Below are 19,687 nucleotides of genomic sequence, written 5' to 3'. Positions count from 1 at the left end.
ACATGCCTAGTTAAATTAAAAAAATATTAAAAACACTGTTCTCTCTGCTACCGCACGGCAAGCGGTACCGGAGCGCCAAGTCTAGGTCCAAAAGGTTCCTAACAGTTCCTACACCCAAGCCATAAAACAGCTGAACAATTCATCAAATGGCAACCCGGATTATTTACATTGACCCCCCCCCCCCCCCCCCCCCCCCACACACCCACCTTTTGTTTTTACCAATGCTGCTACTCGCTGTTTATTATCTATGCATAGACACTTTAACCCTACCGAATATAAAAATGATCTCGATTAACCTGTACCCCTGCACATGGACTCGGTACCGGTACCACCGACATATAGCCTCATTATTGTGATTTTATTGTGTTGCTTAATTTTTTTAATTATTACTTTAGTTTATTTAGTAAATATTTTCTGAACTCTATTTCTTGAACTGCATTGTTGGTTAAGGGCTTGTAAGTAAGCATTTCACAGTAAGGTCTACACTTCTTGTATTTGGGACATTTGGGCTCCAGGATGGCACTGCATCTCAGTGCTAGAGGCGTCACACCAGACCCTGGTTCGATCCTGGACTGTATCACAAACGGACGTGATTGGGAGTCCCATAGGTCAGCTCACAATTGGCCCAGTGTCATCCGGGTTAGGGAAGGGTTTGGCAGGGGTATGCTGTCATTGTAAAATAAGAATTTGTTCTTAACTGACTTGCCTAGTTAAATAAATGTGACTGTACAACCTGCTTCCTGCTACTTAGGGAGAGGCAAGTTATATTTAAAAAAAAACAAGCCACTTGAAATTTTAGCGTTTCAACAAGTTCATCCATATGTTTTTTAAAGAATAAGTCTTTGTCAATCCAAATGCCCAGATATTTGTAGGTGGGAATCCGATCAATGGGAGAACCATCCAATGAATAAATATGTAATTAATCTTAAATATTCTTGTGTGAACTAGAGAACAACACGTATTTAGTCTTGCCTGCATTGAATTAACAAGGTCAGATTGCAGCTCTAACGCATATGGCTGATTATGTCCTGATGTACAGGTTAGTTCAATGAGTTCGGAGGAGATTTGGATTGTGGATAGAATCTTAAATTTGCACTAGAATTAAGCCCAGAGATGAGGCTGTATAATTAGAGTTTGTGTCACAATTGGCGTGCTAAGCCAACCATAATCATATTACAAATAACATCTTCAAAGAGTGTTTCTTGGGTTTTCAAATTTGAATCCATGTCCAAACAAATGGATTTGATGGATGTGTCTGAATGTCCCCACTAACTGGGTCTGTGAATGAAAATACCGGAAGAGTTTGGAAGCTGTTCCTGCAAATTTGGTTATCCTTTTAAACAACAATTACTTTCTAGGCTGTAAGTAATTGGGCTACTATATTAGCACATACACATGAAATACATAATCACATCATCTATAACACTTTTAATTTTGAAAACGTTTTTAAAACTCATAAATAGATACTGCCACTACGGTAGACGTCAGAACAGCAGTGTGGGAACCTTAAATAAGTAATACTGATTCCATCCGAGCGTTATTGAGAGACGGACACAGTTGTTGTTTATTTTGAACATTGTTTTCACGTAATCGACATTTTTCGTCGTTTTTTGTACCGCACTAGCATCAATTTTACTTGTATTTCTTATTCTTGAGAATTACCATCAACTGGACTCGGGCATGGTGACTATTTTAAACATCTATCCTGGTGAAACTGGCAAATGAAACATTATGTAAGGTTAGCTAGCTAAGCTAGCTAGTAGCGCTATCCTTTTCAGTTTGCCATTCTAGCTTGAATGTTACGTTAGCTAGCTAACTCAGTCCTAATATGTGTTGACTGCAAGTTAGGCCTATTTTATGTTACACAGGAGTTTGATGTATATATAGCTATGAATGTAACGTTAGCTAGCTATCCCGTAATATGTAGCTAGCTACGTCTCAACAGGCCTATTTTATGTTACTTACTGTAAGGGAGTTTTATTGATCAGGTGAAATATTTTATTACGAAATCGCGCTAAAAGAGCCATGAATGGATTTGGAATATCTTTTTTTGTTGCTCATGCTAGGTTGAAGAATGCCGTTGTATTTGATTAAATTAATTATACATTACACCTTTTCTATGTGTATTTACCCACATCATATTTGATCTTTTTTCCTAGATAGCTCAATGAAGGAGAATCATCAAGCATTTGTCGAACATCACAGGAACGAAGAAGATGACAATGCATCAGTGCAGCGTTTGTTGTAAAGGTTTCCCGAGTGCCTCTAAACTCCAGAGACATTATCTCATACACACAGGCCAAAAGCCATTTACCTGTTTGGTTTGTGGCAAAGCCTTTAGACAATCTGTACATTTAAAGAAGCACTCCGAGACCCACACAGGGAATTACCACAATTGGAGTCCACCCAAAGACAGTTTGCAACATACTATACCAGTACCCATAAACCCTGATCCAGCTCTTGAGAAATCTGGACATGATTTAATTACAGGTACCCCACTGTTGCCTGCAGCATATTTTCAAAGAGATGGGACCATGGAGAGAACACCACCAGAGATGTACACTACAGCCTCAGAGATCAAACCGCAACTTGAACTTATCTCACCTGCTGATAATGGTTTATTTAGCAGCCAACAAAACACCCAGCCAGGAGGCCATTTCTTCACAGATTTGCTGCATGATAACATGATCGTCTCTGATGGAATGGAGAACAGTGCATGGCACACAGATGATGTCTACACATGTACAGTGTGCCTGATGTGTTTTAGTTCCCCTCACCAGCTTCAGAGGCACTTACCAGTTCACAGTCAGCCAAAACCTTTTGAGTGTAACATTTGTGGGAAGGCCTTCAGACTAAGGGCCCATTTGAAAATGCACTCTCAAATACATGAACGCAGGCCTACTGGATTTTCTAAGACTATCCCCATTCTTGGGTCTCAGCAAAGCTCTTTCAGAGGTAGAATGAGGGTGAACCACGAATGTCCAACCTGCTCAAAGACATTCTGTTCTCCATCCAAACTAAAGCGTCATTTTCTTACTCACACTGGCCAGAAGCCTTTTTCCTGTGAGGACTGCGGGAAAACATTCAGGCAGGTGTCACACCTGAAAACCCACCTATATGCCTCCCATAATAAATCAAGTCTCCAAAATGTGTGTACCAAACAAAAAGAAAAGCGAATAGATGCTAGGAACACAAATGTAGATATGGAACTACAGTGTGAAATAAGTGTCGGTGCCCCGCAGCACCTGGACAAGTTAGAAAAGTCTTCGCTTCCTGTCAAATTAGAGCCGAATGCTAGTGGTACCAGTCAATTTGAGTGTAGCATTTGCTCAAAAACATTCAGCAGTTCAATTAGACACAGGCAGCATTACATGATGCATAAAGAAGTAAGACCCTTTCAGTGCTGTGTCTGCGGCAGAACCTTCCGTCTTTCGACCCATTTAAAGAGGCACCAAGTCAGTCATAAGAACCAAGATGAATCTCAGAACACAATTCAGGTGGATGATCCAAGGGGTGCCGTGTCTGTGTCGAAGACTGAACATGCTTACCAAAATTCAGACAAAGGTATGACTTCTCCAGAGCCTAATGAATCGAAAGCTCTTGAACTCAATATTATTGTTAAACCAGAGCACTGGAAGCTGAATGTGAAAGATGATAAAGACTTTCCAGTTTCCACTCTGCAGGAACCTGAATCAACTGCAAAATCTCACCAGAAAGCAAAGAATCAGCAACTGAACCATCAGTGTCTTGCATGCCTTAAATGTTTCCCTTCTCCATCCAAACTGCAGAGGCATATGTTGACCCATACTGGTCAAAGACCCTTTGGGTGCCACACGTGTGGGAAGCGATTTCGCCAGCCAACACATTTGAGGATCCACTCCCACACTCATCTGTGGTCCAAAAATGGAAAGCAAAGATATGCTCCACGTTCTAGACCTCCATCACTTCGAATTACTGAACACCGAGAGTCTCCAGTGGGTGTCCAATTTCAGGAAAAGCTTCCTGAAAAGCACAATTCTGATAGGAACGTTCACCTCAAGTCCCCTACAGAGAAACAGTCAGGTCAAGGCAGTACTTTTGCTTGTGGACACAATGAAAGCAATAGGAAAATGCATTGGTTTCAGCATTCAACATCCTCCCTATCCAAGCCTCAGCTCCCTCTCCAAATGCCACCAGAAACAACACTGGATCAAAGTGGCCACTTGCAATTGAAAAATCAAGCAATGCCTTCAACAGGAAAAGTTAGTGATGCCCCTTTCCTGAGTACAGGTCCAGAATTGGCTTTGAAAGGCGCTAACGCCATCTCTGTGGGGAGTACAAGCCATACGAAACACCAGTGTTTGCTATGTTTAAAATATTTCCCATCTGCCTCTAAACTACAAAGACATAACCTTGTACACAGTGGCTTGAGACCATTCCAATGCCTGGCATGTGGAAAAACGTTCAGACAGGACACACACCTGAAAGTCCACGAGGGAACTCACAAGTGGAGACCCTTCAGACCTGCCTCTCGACAGGGAAATAGAATGAAAGTAAGAAGGCCGCAACAACTTCAGTACCCTAAAGTCTGTGTTCAAGTTCCTGTAACGAGTTCTATGAAAGCAGAGACATTCCATTCAAATGGTGTGAATGAATGGAGACCATGCCAGGACAATTTTGAGGATACCTGTAGTAATCAACCAAAGGCACAACAGGACAACAACATTAACAGCACTTCTAAGCAGTCCATACCAAACAAGGTGACCTGTGCTAAAAGAAAAGCACACCTGTGCACGATTTGTCAGAAGGGCTTTGACACGCCATCGAAACTATCTAGACACTTTCTCATACACACTGGGATAAGACCATTCAAATGCAGTTCATGCACTAAAACTTTCAGACAGCCTTGCCACTTGAGAAGTCATGAACGACGAACACATGAGATTAAAACATGTAGTGATGTCCAGGATAACAGCACATTTAGGGACCCTGACCATGAAACTCTTGCCTCTGCTCACGGAAATAAACTGAGAGACATGCCACAGTCCTACAAAGACAGTTCTGATCACTGCTCAGTCACTGATGAGGGTTTAGGTCATTCTTCAGAGGCAAGAGACCCAAGCTTTGTACCAATACAAGACATAAGCCTACCAAATGATAATATGGAATCTGGGAGTAGACAAAGCGAGGACTATTGGTGCACTGAGTGTCACAGTAATTTCTTGTCACCATCTGAACTTGCTACTCATCTTATTGTTCACAGACATGCCCTAAACAATGAGATGACAGGTCATAATTCATTGCAACAGGAAATGGGGGGTCACATGCATTCTATGCAAATGGAATTTCAAACCAATCAAGTCATAGCAGATGCAGACAGTCATAATGTTATCCAAAATGAGAGGCTTGATCATTACTGGCGTGAACCAATTCACATGTCATTTCAGTGTGATAAATGCATCACATCTTTTGAAACAGAAAGGGATCTTCAGCTCCATAAATGTGCCTCAAGAAATCAAATTGAGGTTACTCAGTCAAGCACATATCGGTGTGCAATTTGTTTCAAGGATTTCAAGACTCCTTCCAAACTCCAGAGACATTATGTCACCCACACAGGCGAGAGGCCATTCCAGTGTAAAGTGTGTGAGAAGACTTTCACACAAGCGTCTCATCTAAAAACCCACCAGCGCACACACAAATCAGACATGGACTAAACATATATTTCTGTTTTTATTGACCTATATCTAATATGATTTCTTTCTCATCTTTTCTCCGTTTAGTTTAACATTCCCACATCACTATTCAGAAAGGACAAAATTACCATATTAATGGTTTAATAAACTGCCTTGTGTTGTAATTGAAATGATTGTGAAATTACTGTTGTGAAGCCAAGCCATTTGTGGAATCGTATAACGGTGTGCTTGTTATTTATTGGTTATCTATCACCTGTATATCTGCCATAATTTGCTGTTATTAATCCAAGTTTTAGATGACATATTCAGAACAAATAAATGTATAAATAAAAGTATTTCTCTGCGATTTTATCTTGATTAGTCAATTGAGTTATGCAAAATTCTACTTGACATCATAACTGGTTACTTAATCATTAACATGCTATCTTGATACACTCTAAAAAGTAGGGGTTCAACAAGGGTTCTTATTTGAAGAACCTTTGGGTTCTTGGCTCTGAAAATGGCACCCAAAAGGTTCTTCCAAGAACCCCATAGGTGGGGTTTATCGAGGAACCTCCTTAGTTGGTGGGGGTTCGTGCAGGAACCTAACTCCCCAACTGAAACATTTGGATTTGAAAGGGTAGCAGGTGCAGGCACTTAACTGAAAAATGTAAAGATCTCAATTTAAGGGAAGGTTTGTCCCTTGTATGATCTAAATTTATATTGTTTTATGACAATCTATCTTTTCATATTTATGCAAATCTTTCTAAAAATAGAAAAGGGACACAATTCAATGGATATCAATCAACAAAGAGTTAAGAATATGTTGAAGGCTTGGGTGCAGATGACTGAACTGCTCACTTTTGTGTCTGCAGGTATACTGAAAAGGAGGCATACAAAGGTATGTCAATCGGTATTGGTATGTTATGCAGATCACATTACCTCGTCAATGAATATCCCATAGGCCTCTATATTATGGACAAGGTATGTGTATGAAAACAATTATCAAAAAAAAAAATTTCATTCACATTCACCACAAAAACCAAGGTACGAATACCGTCAGGTGCATGTTTTGTTAACCATCTGTACAATTACTATTTTTTGGATTCATACTTCCCCCTCCCTATACCGCTGATGAATATAACAGGAAACCTGTTTGATCACCATGCACTGCAACATCATTCTGCTATGGATACAGAGAACATCAACACATTAGCATCAACACGCCAGAGGATATGCCCTAATCAGTTATTGTCAAACCGCAAACGAACTCAGCATACTTTTACAACCTTTGTTTTGAGTAGAAATTCCAGTTTTGACTTGATAATACATAACATCTATAAAATTCCATCTAAAGCTATATAAATCAATAACGTTTTCACTAATAACAGAATCATCAAACTAGGTGTGATTTATTCTTTAAATGTCTAGTATACTTTTACAACCTTTGTTTTGAGTAGAAGTTCCAGTTTTGATTTGATAGAAATACATAATTTCAAATATTGCCTTTAAAGATGAAGAAATCTAATTCAGTGATTGTCTGATAAAAAAAGTGAAAATATGCTTTTATTTGCAATAACATTAAAGAAATGTTCATTTCAAATGCAATTTGTTCTATATGAAGTTAGACAATGTTTACAATCTTAAATTGTTTGCCAAATCAATGTTTGCATTTTTAGTGCAACAGTTCCACATTTTAAAGTAGTTACAAAGCACAACAGTCCTTTATTTATACGCCTCTAATTTAACAGCAAAAAGGCCCCTTCCAATCATTTTCTATTTTGTCCTTCGTCCCCAGACAGGCTGAATGGTATCTCTGGCACAAAAAGCATTCTATCTACAATATTAAAAACATAAAACAGGGTTATGTTTATTTACATGTAAATTACAGTTCTGAAATACCCAAATTCTGTTACATGCTTTTGCAATTAGGAACATTTTCAAATTGAATTGGATTTTTGTTCAATTGCTAAATTGACTTTAAATGCCATGCATTTGACCACAACCCTGACAGAAGCACACATAACTGAGGTGTTCATCATCGTTGAGTATTCAGGCAAATATAAATCGTATAGTAATAAAGGCATGCATTTGCAAAAAAACATACATGTTGATAAAAAAGATATCACACATCAATTTTGTTATATCAAACATTATAATAATGGCAGTTTTTGAAATCCAAATCAGTTTAATCTTCACTTGTGCCAGATACGTGTGTACCTATTACAGTGAATTGCTGTCATAGTATGTACAGTTGAAGTCGGAAGTTTACATACTGTCGTGGCTAAAAGTTTTGAGAATGACACAAATATTAATTTCCACAAAGTTTGCTGCTTCAGTGTCTAGATATTTTTATCAGATGTTGCTATGGAATATTGAAGCATAATTACAAGCATTTCATAAGTGTCAAAGGCTTTTATTGACAATTGCATGAAGTTGATGCAAAGAGTCAATATTTGCAGTGTTGACCCTTCTTTTTCAAGACCTCTGCAATCCGCCCTGACATGCTGTCAATTAACTTCTGGGCCACATCCTGACTGATGGCAGCCCATTCTTGCATTATCAATGCTTGGAGGTTGTCAGAATTTGTGGGTTTTTGTTTGTCTACCCACCTCTTGAGGATTGACCACAAGTTCTTAATGGGATTAAGGTCTGGGGAGTTTCCTGGCCATGGATCCAAAATATTGATATTTTGTTCCCCGAGCCACTTAGTTATCACTTTTGCCTTATGGTAAGGTGCTCAATCATGCTGGAAAAGGCATTGTTCGTTACCAAACTGTTCCTGGATGGTCGTGAGAAGTTGCTCTCGGAGGATGTGTTGGTACCATTCTTTATTCATGGATGTGTTCTTAGGAAAAATTGTGAGTGAGCCCATTCCCTTGGCTGAGAAGCAACCCCACACATGAATGGTCTCAGGACGCTTTACTGTTGATATGACACAGGACTGATGGTAGCACTCACCTTGTCTTCTCCGGACAAGCTTTTTTCCAGATGCCCCAAACAATCGGAAAGGGGATTCATCAGAGAGAATTACTTTACCCCAGTCCTCAGCAGTCCAATCCCTGTACCTTTTGCAGAATATCAGTCTGTCCCTGATATTTTTCCTGGAGAGAAGTGGCTTCTTTGCTGCCCTTCTTGACACCAGGCCATCCTCCAAAAGTCTTTGCCTCACTGTGTGTGCAGATGCACTCACACCTGCCTGCTGCCATTCCTGAGCAAGCTCTGTACTGGTGGTGCCCTGATCCCGCAGCTGAATCAACTTTAGGAGACGGTCCTTGCGCTTGCCAGACCTTCTTGGGCGCCCTGAAGCCTTCTTCACAACAATTGAACCGCTCTCCTTGAAGTTCTTGATAATCTGATAAATGGTTGATTTAGGTGCAATCTTACTGGCAGCAATATCCTTGCCTGTGAAGCCCTTTTTGTGCAAAGCAATGATAACGGCACGTGTTTCCTTGCAGGTAACCATGATTGACAGAGGAATAACAATGATTCCAAGCACCACCCTCTTTTTGAAGCTTCCAGTCTGTTATTCAAACTCAATCAGCATGACAGAGTGATCTCCAGCCTTGTCCTCGTCAACATTCACACCTGTGTTAACGAGAGAATCACTGACATGATGTCAGCTGGTCCTTTTGTGGATGGCTGAAATGCAGTGGAAATGTTTTTGGGGGATTCAGTTCATTTGCATGGCAAAGAGGGACTTTGCAATGAATTGCAATTCATCTGATCACTCTCCATAACATTCTGGAGTATATGCAAATTGCCATCATGCAAACTGAGGCAGTAGACTTTGTGAAAATTAATATTTGTGTCATTCTCAAAACTTTTGGCAACGACTGTACACCTGAGCCAAATACATTTAAACTCAGTTTCTCTGTTGCTGACATTTAATCCTAGTAAAAATTCCCTGTTTTAGGTCAGTTAGGATTAAGTTTATTTTAAGAATGTGAAATGTCAGAATAATAGTAAAGAGTGATTTATTTCAGCTTTTATTTCTTTCATCACAATCCCAGTGGGTCAGAAGTTTACATACACTCAATTAGTATTTGGTAGCATTGCCTTTAAGTTGCTTAACTTGGGTCAAACGTTTCAGGTAGCCTTCCACAAGCTTCCCACAATAAGTTGGGTGCATTTTGGCCCATTCCTCCTGACAGAGCTGGTGTAACTGAGTCTGGTTTGTAGGCATCCTTGCTCGCACACGCTTTTTCAGTTCTGCCCACTAATTTTCTATAGGATTGAGGTCAGGGCTTTGATGGCCACTCCAATACATTGACTGTGTTGTCCTTAGGCCATTTTGCCACAACTTTGAAAGTATGCTTGAGGTCATTGTCCAGTTGGAAGACCCATTTGCAACTTATTGACTGATGTCTTGAGATGTTGCTTCAATATATCCACATAAATTTCCTTCCTCATGACGCCATCATTTTGTAAACTGCACCAGTACCTCCTGTAGCAAAGCACCCCCACAACATGATGCTGCCACCCCCATGCTTCACGGTTGGGATGGTGTTCTGCGGCTTGCAAGCGTCACAGCCTCAGTGGCTTCTTCCTTGCTAGGGGGCCTTTCAGGTTATGTTGACATAGGACTCGTTTTACTGTGGATATAGATACTTTTGTACCTGTTTCCTCCAGCATCTTCACAGGGTCCTTTGCTGTTGTCCTGGGATTGATTTGCACTTTTCGCACCAAAGTACGTTAATCTCTAGGAGACAGAACGCATCTCCTTCCTGAGTGGTATGACGGCTGCGTGGTCCCATGGTGTTTATACTTGCATACTATTGTTTTTACAGATGAACAACCTTCAGGCGTTTGGAAATTGCTCCCAAGGATGAACCAGACTTGTGGAGGTCTACATTTCTTTTTCTGAGGTCTTGGCTGATTTCTTTTGATTTTCTCATGTTGTCAAGCATAGAGGCACTGAGTTTGAAGGTAGGCCTTAAAATACATCCACAGGTATACCTCCAATTGACTCAAATGATGTCAATTAGCCTATCAGACGCTTCTAAAGCCATGACATCATTTTCTAGAATTTTCCAATCTGTTTAAAGGCACAGTCAACTTAGTGTATGTAAACTTCTGACCCACTGTAATTGTAATACAGTGAATTATAAGTGAAATAATCTCCTTACAAAGGAGTTGTTTAATGTAACTGCTTAACTATTTATCTGTACATGGAATTGTATTTGTAGTTTTTTTTACTCATTTTTTCTCATCTTTACAGGAAAATACCATGAGCACTATCTGATGTGTGGAGACATTTCACTGCCGCTAATGTAAAAGGAAAAGCTGTGTACATTTGCAAATACTGTGCCAAGTCATATGTGAAGAATGCAACAAAGATGCAGAATCATCTGGCCAAGTGCATAAAGTTCCCTCAGTGCTCACAACAAGCAACCTCTGACAAAAGTCCCTCTATTTATATTCGAGGTGAAAATGATGAATCAGACGCCTTATTGTTTTTGGACTCAATGGAGGAACGTAGTCAGAGAAATGCTGATGAATGTCTTGCTCGAGCTGTGTATGCAACTGGTTCACCTCTGATACTCACAGGCAATGTGTATTGGAAGAGATTTACGAATGTTCTTCACCCAGCATACACCCCCCCAAACAGACATGCTTTATCTACTAATTTGCTGGATGAAGTTCAACAGAGTTCAAGTGAAGGTCAAGCAAATAATAGAGAAAGCAGACTATTGCAATCATCTCTGATGGGTGGTCGAACGTTTGTGGGCAAGGAATAATGAACTATGTCATCTCCACACCAGGGAGCACAGACACCAGGGACAACAGACACCTTGGTCTCTACATTGCAGATGAGCTGAAGGCAGTCATCAATGACCTTAGACCACAGAATATATTTGCACTGGTGACAGACAATGCTGTGAACTTGAAGGCTGCTTGGTCTAAAGTGGAGGAGTTCTACCCTCACATCACACCCATTGGCTGTGCTGCTCATGCATTGAATCTGCTTCTCAAGGGCATCATGGCACTGAAAACAATGGATAAACTACAAGAGAGCCAAGGAAATGGTTAAGTATGTGAAGGGTCATCAAGTTTTAGCAGCAATCTACCTCACCAAGCAAAGTGAGAAGAATAAGAGCACCTCATTGAAGCTGCCCAGCAACACCCATTGGGGTGGTGTTGCCATCATGTTTGACAGTCTCCTGGAGGGGAAGAAGTCTCTCCAAGAAATGACCATATCACAGTCTGTAGATATGGACAGCCCCATCAAGAGGATCCTCCTGGATGATGTATTTTGGGAGAAAAGCAGCCTGAAACTCCTGAAACCTATAGCAGGAGCCAGTGCACGGATTGAGGGAGACAATGCCATATTGTCTGATGTTCAGACTGCTTGCAGATGTAAGAGAAGAAATCCGTACAGCCCTGCCCACTTCACTGTTGCTCCAAGCAGAGGAAACTGCAGTTCTGAAATGCATCAAAAAGCGTAAAGACTTCTGCCTGAAGCCCATACATGTTGGACCCCAACTATGCTGGCAAGAGCATCCTGTCTGGTGCATAGATCAACAAGGCCTATGGTGTCATTACTACCGTGTCTCGCCACCTTGGTTTGGATGAGGGCAAGGTCCTTGGCAGTCTGGCGAAGTACACTTCCAAGCAAGGGCTGGAGATGCAATATGGCAGTCGTGCCAACATATCTCATTAGCCACCTGGTGGAAGGGACTTTGTGGATCTGAGGCTCTTTCCCCCGTTGCCTCCATCATCCTCCAAATCCCACCAACATCAGCCACCTCAGAGCACAACTGGTCCTTGTTTGGGAACACACACACCAAAGCACGCAACAGGCTGACCAATACAAGGGTTGAAAAATTGGTGGCCATCCAGGCCAATATTAATTTGCATATATTTCCGTTAATTCTCATATATTTCCGTTAATTCCCACGGAAAGAATATTCCCCAAAATGTGCAACCCTAGCAATAACACGAGGATAACCCTGATAAAAAAAGTTTCAAGACAAAGTTTCATACTGCTAAATGTCTTGAAGGATCAAACTACATGAGTTTTCATAGTCTACTTTTATATTACACAAATACAAACCCAGTTGGTCAGATGATCATCAGTTTTCTCTGGATGATTCAAAGCGCACATTGAGCAGTATTGCTTCACGTTGAAGACTGTAAAAAAAAAAGGACCACATTGTTATGCATTGTTGAGACATTTAAAGACACTTTCCGGAACCCATAGTTCTAAAGGTTGCGCTTCAAAGACAATCTGTCCTTTACAGTTGGATACATTGTTCTCTCACTGTCTGTGCTTTGCCTCCTTCCCACACCCTGAAGCAAAGGGTTCCACCAAAGATCTTCTTTCTGCTTTACACGACCCATTAGAGCCAAAGGTTTACCTCAAACACCTTGTCAACCTTGTTGTAATCTACTGTTAAGTCTGAGAATTTCCCTCCCTTTTTCCTTTATATCCTGTTAGCCTAATGCAGAATAAAAACAACACCTCCCTCTAATGGCTAAGACATAAAAGCAGCAAGGTTCCATGAGATCACCATGTGGGATTTAGAAATATATGTAACATGAATTACAATAACAACAGTAGGTACATCAAACCTACAACAAAGTACATTAAACCTCCAAAAATGTATTTTCCAGTATCAGTATTTCCTTTTTCATTTTTTCCCCCTAAGGTAATAGATTCAACTGTTCAACACTTACAGCCAAATATTTAATACCCGGGTATTCCCAGAACACATTCTGGAAAGTCTATAGATTCAGTCATCACTTTATTAGGTACAACACCTTTTGCATCTGGAACAACGTAAATTCATAACAGTTGATGAAACTGGGAAAGGAGATAGACTGTTCAAGTTTTTAAGTCCAGTTGGAGTTTATTATAGTCAGTACAAGCTGAGTGTTGGAATTATAAAATAAAATAAAACAGTTTTGGAACTTTTCTGAGATACAGAAGACCATCACAGACTGTGCTGTCATTTTGCACTAAAGTTCAAACAAGCAGTAACAGAATACCTGAATACTTCTATGCATGCTTTAGTGCCTAATAAGCCAAGACCACTGGACTTGGTGTATGTAGGAGCAATTTATTTTCGTGAATAGGGTGGTGAACCTAATAAAGTGGCAACTGAGTGTAGATATCACAAACAACTCATTTTGAGCAGTGTCTATCTTTTATACTGGTATAATGGTAAATCTGATCCCCAAGGTCCTCATAGGCTCACTTGGTTATATAGAGTTGGAGGTAAATAAAAAAATATGAAACTAGGACATTAAAACAATGGCAGAATTATTTAATTCACATCCATTCACATAAAATAGGTATTTTAAAGTAGAAATACCCTTCTAAGACAACTGTCTTTCTGGATGTTATAAAATGTTTGCAAATTGTTCTTTCTGCAAGGAATATGAACTGAAAAGGATTTGGTAATACCTATGTAGGTGATGTAGTTTCTACACTGGTGTAATGAGTATAATGTGTGGTAGTTGCACACCTCCCTGCTGAATTATGTAGAGCTGATTTGGGACAGTTGATATTTATTTTCATGATCTTTTGTGAAAAAACTAATTTTCACATAGGCTTTGTGCTAGCAGTTTAAGAGTCTGCCTTATAAGGAACAGCAGGAATCAGGGAGAGGAAGCGACAAAGGCACTGGGACGGGACTGTCACTTTCTGGAGATATTTTTCATTTTTTTTATCAATATTTTAATTTCTTACATTCGACCTGTCTTTTATTGCCCCAATCTGTATTTTATGAAAAACAACATCTGTATTTTTTGAAAAACAACATCATGAGAACTGAAAGAGAAATGCTATTAATAATGTTATATACAAGGAATTAATTAGTCTCTCTTCCTTTTGTTACGGTGCGTGAATGAGGACCCAAAAGCGAATCAACTTAAACAGAGCTTCTTTAATTACCAAACATAGGTAGGCTCAGATGGACCGGCAGATTCTGACAGGACAGGACAAGGTTACAGCAAACATGACGACAGTCTGGTTCAGGCATGAATGACACAAACAAACAAGAATCCGACAAGGACAGGAGCAGAAACAGAGAGAGATATAGGGACCTAATCAGAGGGAAAAAGGGAACAGGTGGGGAACGGGGTGAATGGGTAGTTAGAGGAGACAAGGGACAGCTGGGGGAAAGCGGGGGAGAAAAGGTAACCTAACACGACCAGCAGAGGGAGACAGGGTGAAGGGAAAGGACAGAGACAAGACAACATGACAGTACATGACAGTACCCCCCCACTCACCGAGCGCCTCCTGGCGCACTCGAGGAGGAAACCTGGCGGCAACGGAGGAAATCATCAATCAGCGCACGGTCCAGCACGTCCCGAGAGGGAACCCAACTCCTCTCCTCAGGACCGTACCCCTCCCAGTCAACTAGGTACTGATGACCACGGCCCCGAGGACGCATGTCCAAGATTTTACGGACCCTGTAGATAGGTGCGCCCTCGACAAGGATGGGGGGGGGGGGGGGAAGACGAGCGGGGGCGCGAAGAACGGGCTTAACACAGGAGACATGGAAGACCGGGTGGACGCGACGAAGATATCGCGGAAGAAGAAGTCGCACTGCGACAGGATTAATGACCTGAGAGATACGGAATGGACCAATGAACCGCGGGGTCAACTTGCGAGAAGCCGTCTTAAGGGGAAGGTTCTGAGTGGAGAGCCAAACTCTCTGACCGCGACAATATCTAGGGCTCTTCGTTCTACGCTTATTAGCAGCTCTCACAGTCTGCGCCCTATAACGGCAAAGTGCAGACCTGACCCTCTTCCAGGTGCGCTCGCAATGTTGGACAAAAGCCTGAGCGGAGGGGACGCTGGACTCGGCGAACTGAGATGAGAACAACGGAGGCTGGTACCCGAGGCTACTCTGAAAAGGAGATAGCCCGGTCGCAGACGAAGGAAGCGAGTTGTGGGCGTATTCTGCCCAGGGGAGCTGTTCTGACCAAGACGCAGGGTTGCGAAAAGAAAGACTGCGTAAGATGCGACCAATAGTCTGATTGGCCCGTTCTGCTTGACCGTTAGACTGGGGGTGAAAGCCGGAAGAGAGACTGACGGAAGCCCCAATCAAACGGCAAAACTCCCTCCAAAATTGAGACGTGAATTGCGGACCTCTGTCCGAAACGACGTCTGACGGAAGGCCATGAATTCTGAAAACATTCTCGATGATGATTTGTGCCGTCTCTTTAGCAGAAGGAAGCTTAGCAAGGGGAATGAAATGAGCCGCCTTAGAGAACCTATCGACAACCGTAAGAATAACAGTCTTCCCCGCTGACGAAGGCAGTCCGGTGACAAAATCTAAGGCGATGTGAGACCACGGTCGAGAGGGAATAGGAAGCGGCCTGAGACGGCCGGCAGGAGGAGAGTTACCGGACTTAGTCTGCGCGCAGACCGAACAAGCAGCCACGAAACGACGCGTGTCATGCTCCCGGGTGGGCCACCAGAAACGCTGGCGAATGGAAGCAAGCGTACCCCGAACGCCAGGGTGGCCGGCTAACTTGGCAGAGTGAGCCCACTGAAGAACGGCCAGACGAGTAGGAACGGGAACGAAAAGAAGGTTCCTAGGACAAGCGCGCGGCGACGGAGTTTGAGTGAGTGCTTGCTTTACCTGCCTCTCAATTCCCCAGACAGTCAACCCGACAACACGCCCCTCAGGGAGAATCCCCTCGGGGTCAGTGGAGGCTACTGAAGAACTGAAGAGACGAGACAAAGCATCAGGCTTGGTGTTCTTAGAGCCCGGACGATAAGAAATCACGAACTCGAAACGAGCGAAAAACAGCGCCCAACGCGCCTGACGCGCATTAAGTCGTTTGGCAGAACGGATGTACTCAAGGTTCCTATGGTCAGTCCAAACGACAAAAGGAACGGTCGCCCCCTCCAACCACTGTCGCCATTCGCCTAGGGCTAACCGGATGGCGAGCAGTTCGCGGTTACCCACATCATAGTTACGTTCCGACGGCGACAGGCGATGAGAAAAATACGCGCATGGGTGGACCTTGTCGTCAGAGAGGGAGCGCTGAGAAAGGATGGCTCCCACTCCCACCTCTGACGCGTCAACCTCGACAACGAACTGTCTAGAGACGTCAGGTGTAACAAGGATAGGAGCGGATGTAAAACGATTCTTGAGGAGATCAAAAGCTCCCTGGGCGGAAACGGACCACTTAAAGCACGTCTTGACAGAAGTAAGGGCTGTGAGAGGAGCTGCCACCTGACCGAAATTACGGATGAAACGACGATAGAAGTTCGCGAAGCCGAGAAAGCGCTGCAGCTCGACGCGTGACTTAGGGACGGGCCAATCAATGACAGCTTGGACCTTAGCGGGATCCATCTTAATGCCTTCAGCGGAAATAACAGAACCGAGAAATGTGACGGAGGAGGCATGAAACGTGCACTTCTCAGCCTTCACAAAAAGACAATTCTCTAAAAGGCGCTGGAGGACACGTCGAACGTGCTGAACATGAATCTGGAGTGACGGTGAAAAAATCAGGATATCGTCAAGGTAAACGAAAACAAAGATGTTCAGCATGTCTCTCAGGACATCATTGACTAATGCCTGAAAGACAGCTGGAGCGTTAGCGAGGCCGAAAGGAAGAACCCGGTATTCAAAGTGCCCTAACGGAGTGTTAAACGCCGTCTTCCACTCGTCCCCCTCCCTGATGCGCACGAGATGGTAAGCGTTACGAAGGTCCAACTTAGTGAAAAACCTGGCTCCCTGCAGGATCTCGAAGGCTGAAGACATAAGAGGAAGCGGATAACGATTCTTCACTGTTATGTCATTCAGCCCTCGATAATCTATGCAGGGGCGCAGAGACCCGTCCTTCTTCTTGACAAAAAAAACCCCCGCTCCGGCGGGAGAGGAGGAGGGGACTATGGTACCGGCGTCAAGAGCTACAGACAAATAATCTTCGAGAGCCTTACGTTCGGGAGCCGACAGAGAGTATAGTCTACCCCGGGGGGGGGTGGTTCCCGGAAGGAGATCAATACTACAATCATACGACCGGTGTGGAGGAAGAGAGGTGGCCCTGGACCGACTGAACACCGTGCGCAGATCGTGATATTCCTCCGGCACCCCTGTCAAATCACCAGGCTCCTCCTGTGAAGAAGAGACAGAGGAAACAGGAGGGATAGCAGACATTAAACATTTCACATGACAAGAGACGTTCCAGGAGAGGATAGAATTACTAGACCAATTAATGGAAGGATTATGACAAACTAGCCAGGGATGGCCCAAAACAACAGGTGTAAAAGGTGAACGAAAAATTAAAAAAGAAATGGTTTCACTATGATTACCAGAAACAGTGAGGGTTAAAGGTAGCGTCTCACGCTGAATCCTGGGGAGAGGACTACCATCCAGGGCGAACAAGGCCGTGGGCTCCTTTAACTGTCTGAGAGGAATGTCATGTTCCCGAGCCCAGGTCTCGTCCATAAAACAGCCCTCCGCCCCAGAGTCTATTAAGGCACTGCAGGAAGCTGACGAACCGGTCCAGCGTAGATGGACCGACAAGGTAGTGCAGGATCTTGAAGGAGAGACAGGAGTAGTAGCGCTCACCAGTAGCCCTCCACTTACTGACGAGCTCTGGCCTTTTACTGGACATGAAGTGACAAAATGACCAGCGGAACCGCAATAGAGACAGAGGCGGTTGGTGATTCTCCGTTCCCTCTCCTTAGTCGAGATGCGGATACCTCCCAGCTGCATGGGCTCAGCACCCGAGCCGGCAGAGGAAGATGGTAGTGATGCGGAGAGGGAGGCGACGGAGAGCGCGAGCTCCTTTCCACGAGCTCGGTGACGAAGATCAACCCGTCGCTCAATGCGAATAGCGAGTTCAATCAAGGAATCCACGCTGGAAGGAACCTCCCGGGAGAGAATCTCATCCTTTACCTCTGCGCGGAAACCCTCCAGAAGACGAGCGAGCAAGGCCGGCTCGTTCCAGCCACTGGAGACAGCAAGAGTGCGAAACTCAATAGAGTAGTCTGTTATGGATCGATTGCCTTGACATAGGGAAGACAGGGCCCTGGAAGCCTCCTCCCCAAAAACAGATCGATCAAAAACCCGTATCATCTCCTCCTTAAAGTCTTGATACTGGTTAATACACTCAGCCCTTGCCTCCCAGATTGCCGTGCCCCACTCACGAGCCCGTCCAATAAGGAGAGATATGACGTAGGCGACACGAGCAGTGCTCCTGGAGTAAGTGTTGGGCTGGAGAGAAAACACAATATCACACTGGGTGAGGAACGAGCGGCATTCAGTGGGCTCCCCAGAGTAACACGGCGGGTTATTGATTCTGGGCTCCGGAGATTCGAAAGCCCTGGAAGTGGCCGGTGGATCGAGGCGGAGATGGTGAACCTGTTCTGTGAGGTTGGAGACTTGGGTGGCCAGGGTCTCAACGGCATGTCGAGCAGCAGACAATTCCTGCTTGTGTCTGCCTAGCATCGCTCCCTGGATCTCGACGGCTGAGTGGAGAGGATCCGAAGTCGCTGGGTCCATTCTTGGTCGGATTCTTCTGTTACGGTGCGTGAATGAGGACCCAAAAGCGAATCAACTTAAACAGAGCTTCTTTAATTACCAAACATAGGTAGGCTCAGATGGACCGGCAGATTCTGACAGGACAGGACAAGGTTACAGCAAACATGACGACAGTCTGGTTCAGGCATGAATGACACAAACAAACAAGAATCCGACAAGGACAGGAGCAGAAACAGAGAGAGATATAGGGACCTAATCAGAGGGAAAAAGGGAACAGGTGGGGAACGGGGTGAATGGGTAGTTAGAGGAGACAAGGGACAGCTGGGGGAAAGCGGGGGAGAAAAGGTAACCTAACACGACCAGCAGAGGGAGACAGGGTGAAGGGAAAGGACAGAGACAAGACAACATGACAGTACATGACACCTTTGTTGTACTTTTATTCCTAAAAAGCACCATTCATAAAGTAACCTAACTACAATTCATAGCATTAACCTAATGACCATTCATAGTGTTAACCTAAATGCCATTCATAGTGTTAACCTAACTACCATTCATAGTGTTAACCTAACTACAATTCATAGC

General features: G+C 43.4%; 1 protein-coding gene across 4 annotated transcripts; it reads left to right on the top strand.

Annotated features, from left to right (window-relative positions):
- The first annotated feature begins 1,102 nt into the window (after positions 1 to 1,102).
- On the top strand, positions 1,103 to 6,018 carry LOC110505708 (zinc finger protein 770). Of its 4 annotated transcripts, none has more exons than XM_021585098.2 (2): positions 1,103 to 1,683; positions 2,164 to 6,018. In XM_021585098.2, exon 2 carries the CDS (start codon positions 2,217 to 2,219, stop codon positions 5,691 to 5,693), a length of 3,477 nt encoding a protein of 1,158 aa, XP_021440773.2. In that variant the 5' UTR covers positions 1,103 to 1,683; positions 2,164 to 2,216; the 3' UTR covers positions 5,694 to 6,018. The 4 variants fall into 4 exon arrangements, with proteins under 4 accessions (XP_021440773.2, XP_021440770.2, XP_021440772.2 ...); XM_021585095.2 differs by having other exon boundaries at positions 2,160 to 6,018; XM_021585097.2 differs by having other exon boundaries at positions 1,103 to 1,733.
- The last annotated feature ends 13,669 nt before the right edge of the window (positions 6,019 to 19,687 follow it).

Source organism: Oncorhynchus mykiss, chromosome 25 (genome assembly GCF_013265735.2).
Source record: "Oncorhynchus mykiss isolate Arlee chromosome 25, USDA_OmykA_1.1, whole genome shotgun sequence".
NCBI lineage: Eukaryota > Metazoa > Chordata > Actinopteri > Salmoniformes > Salmonidae > Oncorhynchus > Oncorhynchus mykiss.
Note: the sequence above shows the minus strand (reverse complement) of the source record. Positions and strands in the feature narration are given on the sequence as shown.

What these genes read in the sequence shown, in the direction of transcription:
- LOC110505708 (XM_021585098.2), top strand. Translation starts at nt 2,217, where the DNA reads ATGACAATGCATCAGTGCAGCGTTTGTTGTAAAGGTTTCCCGAGTGCC.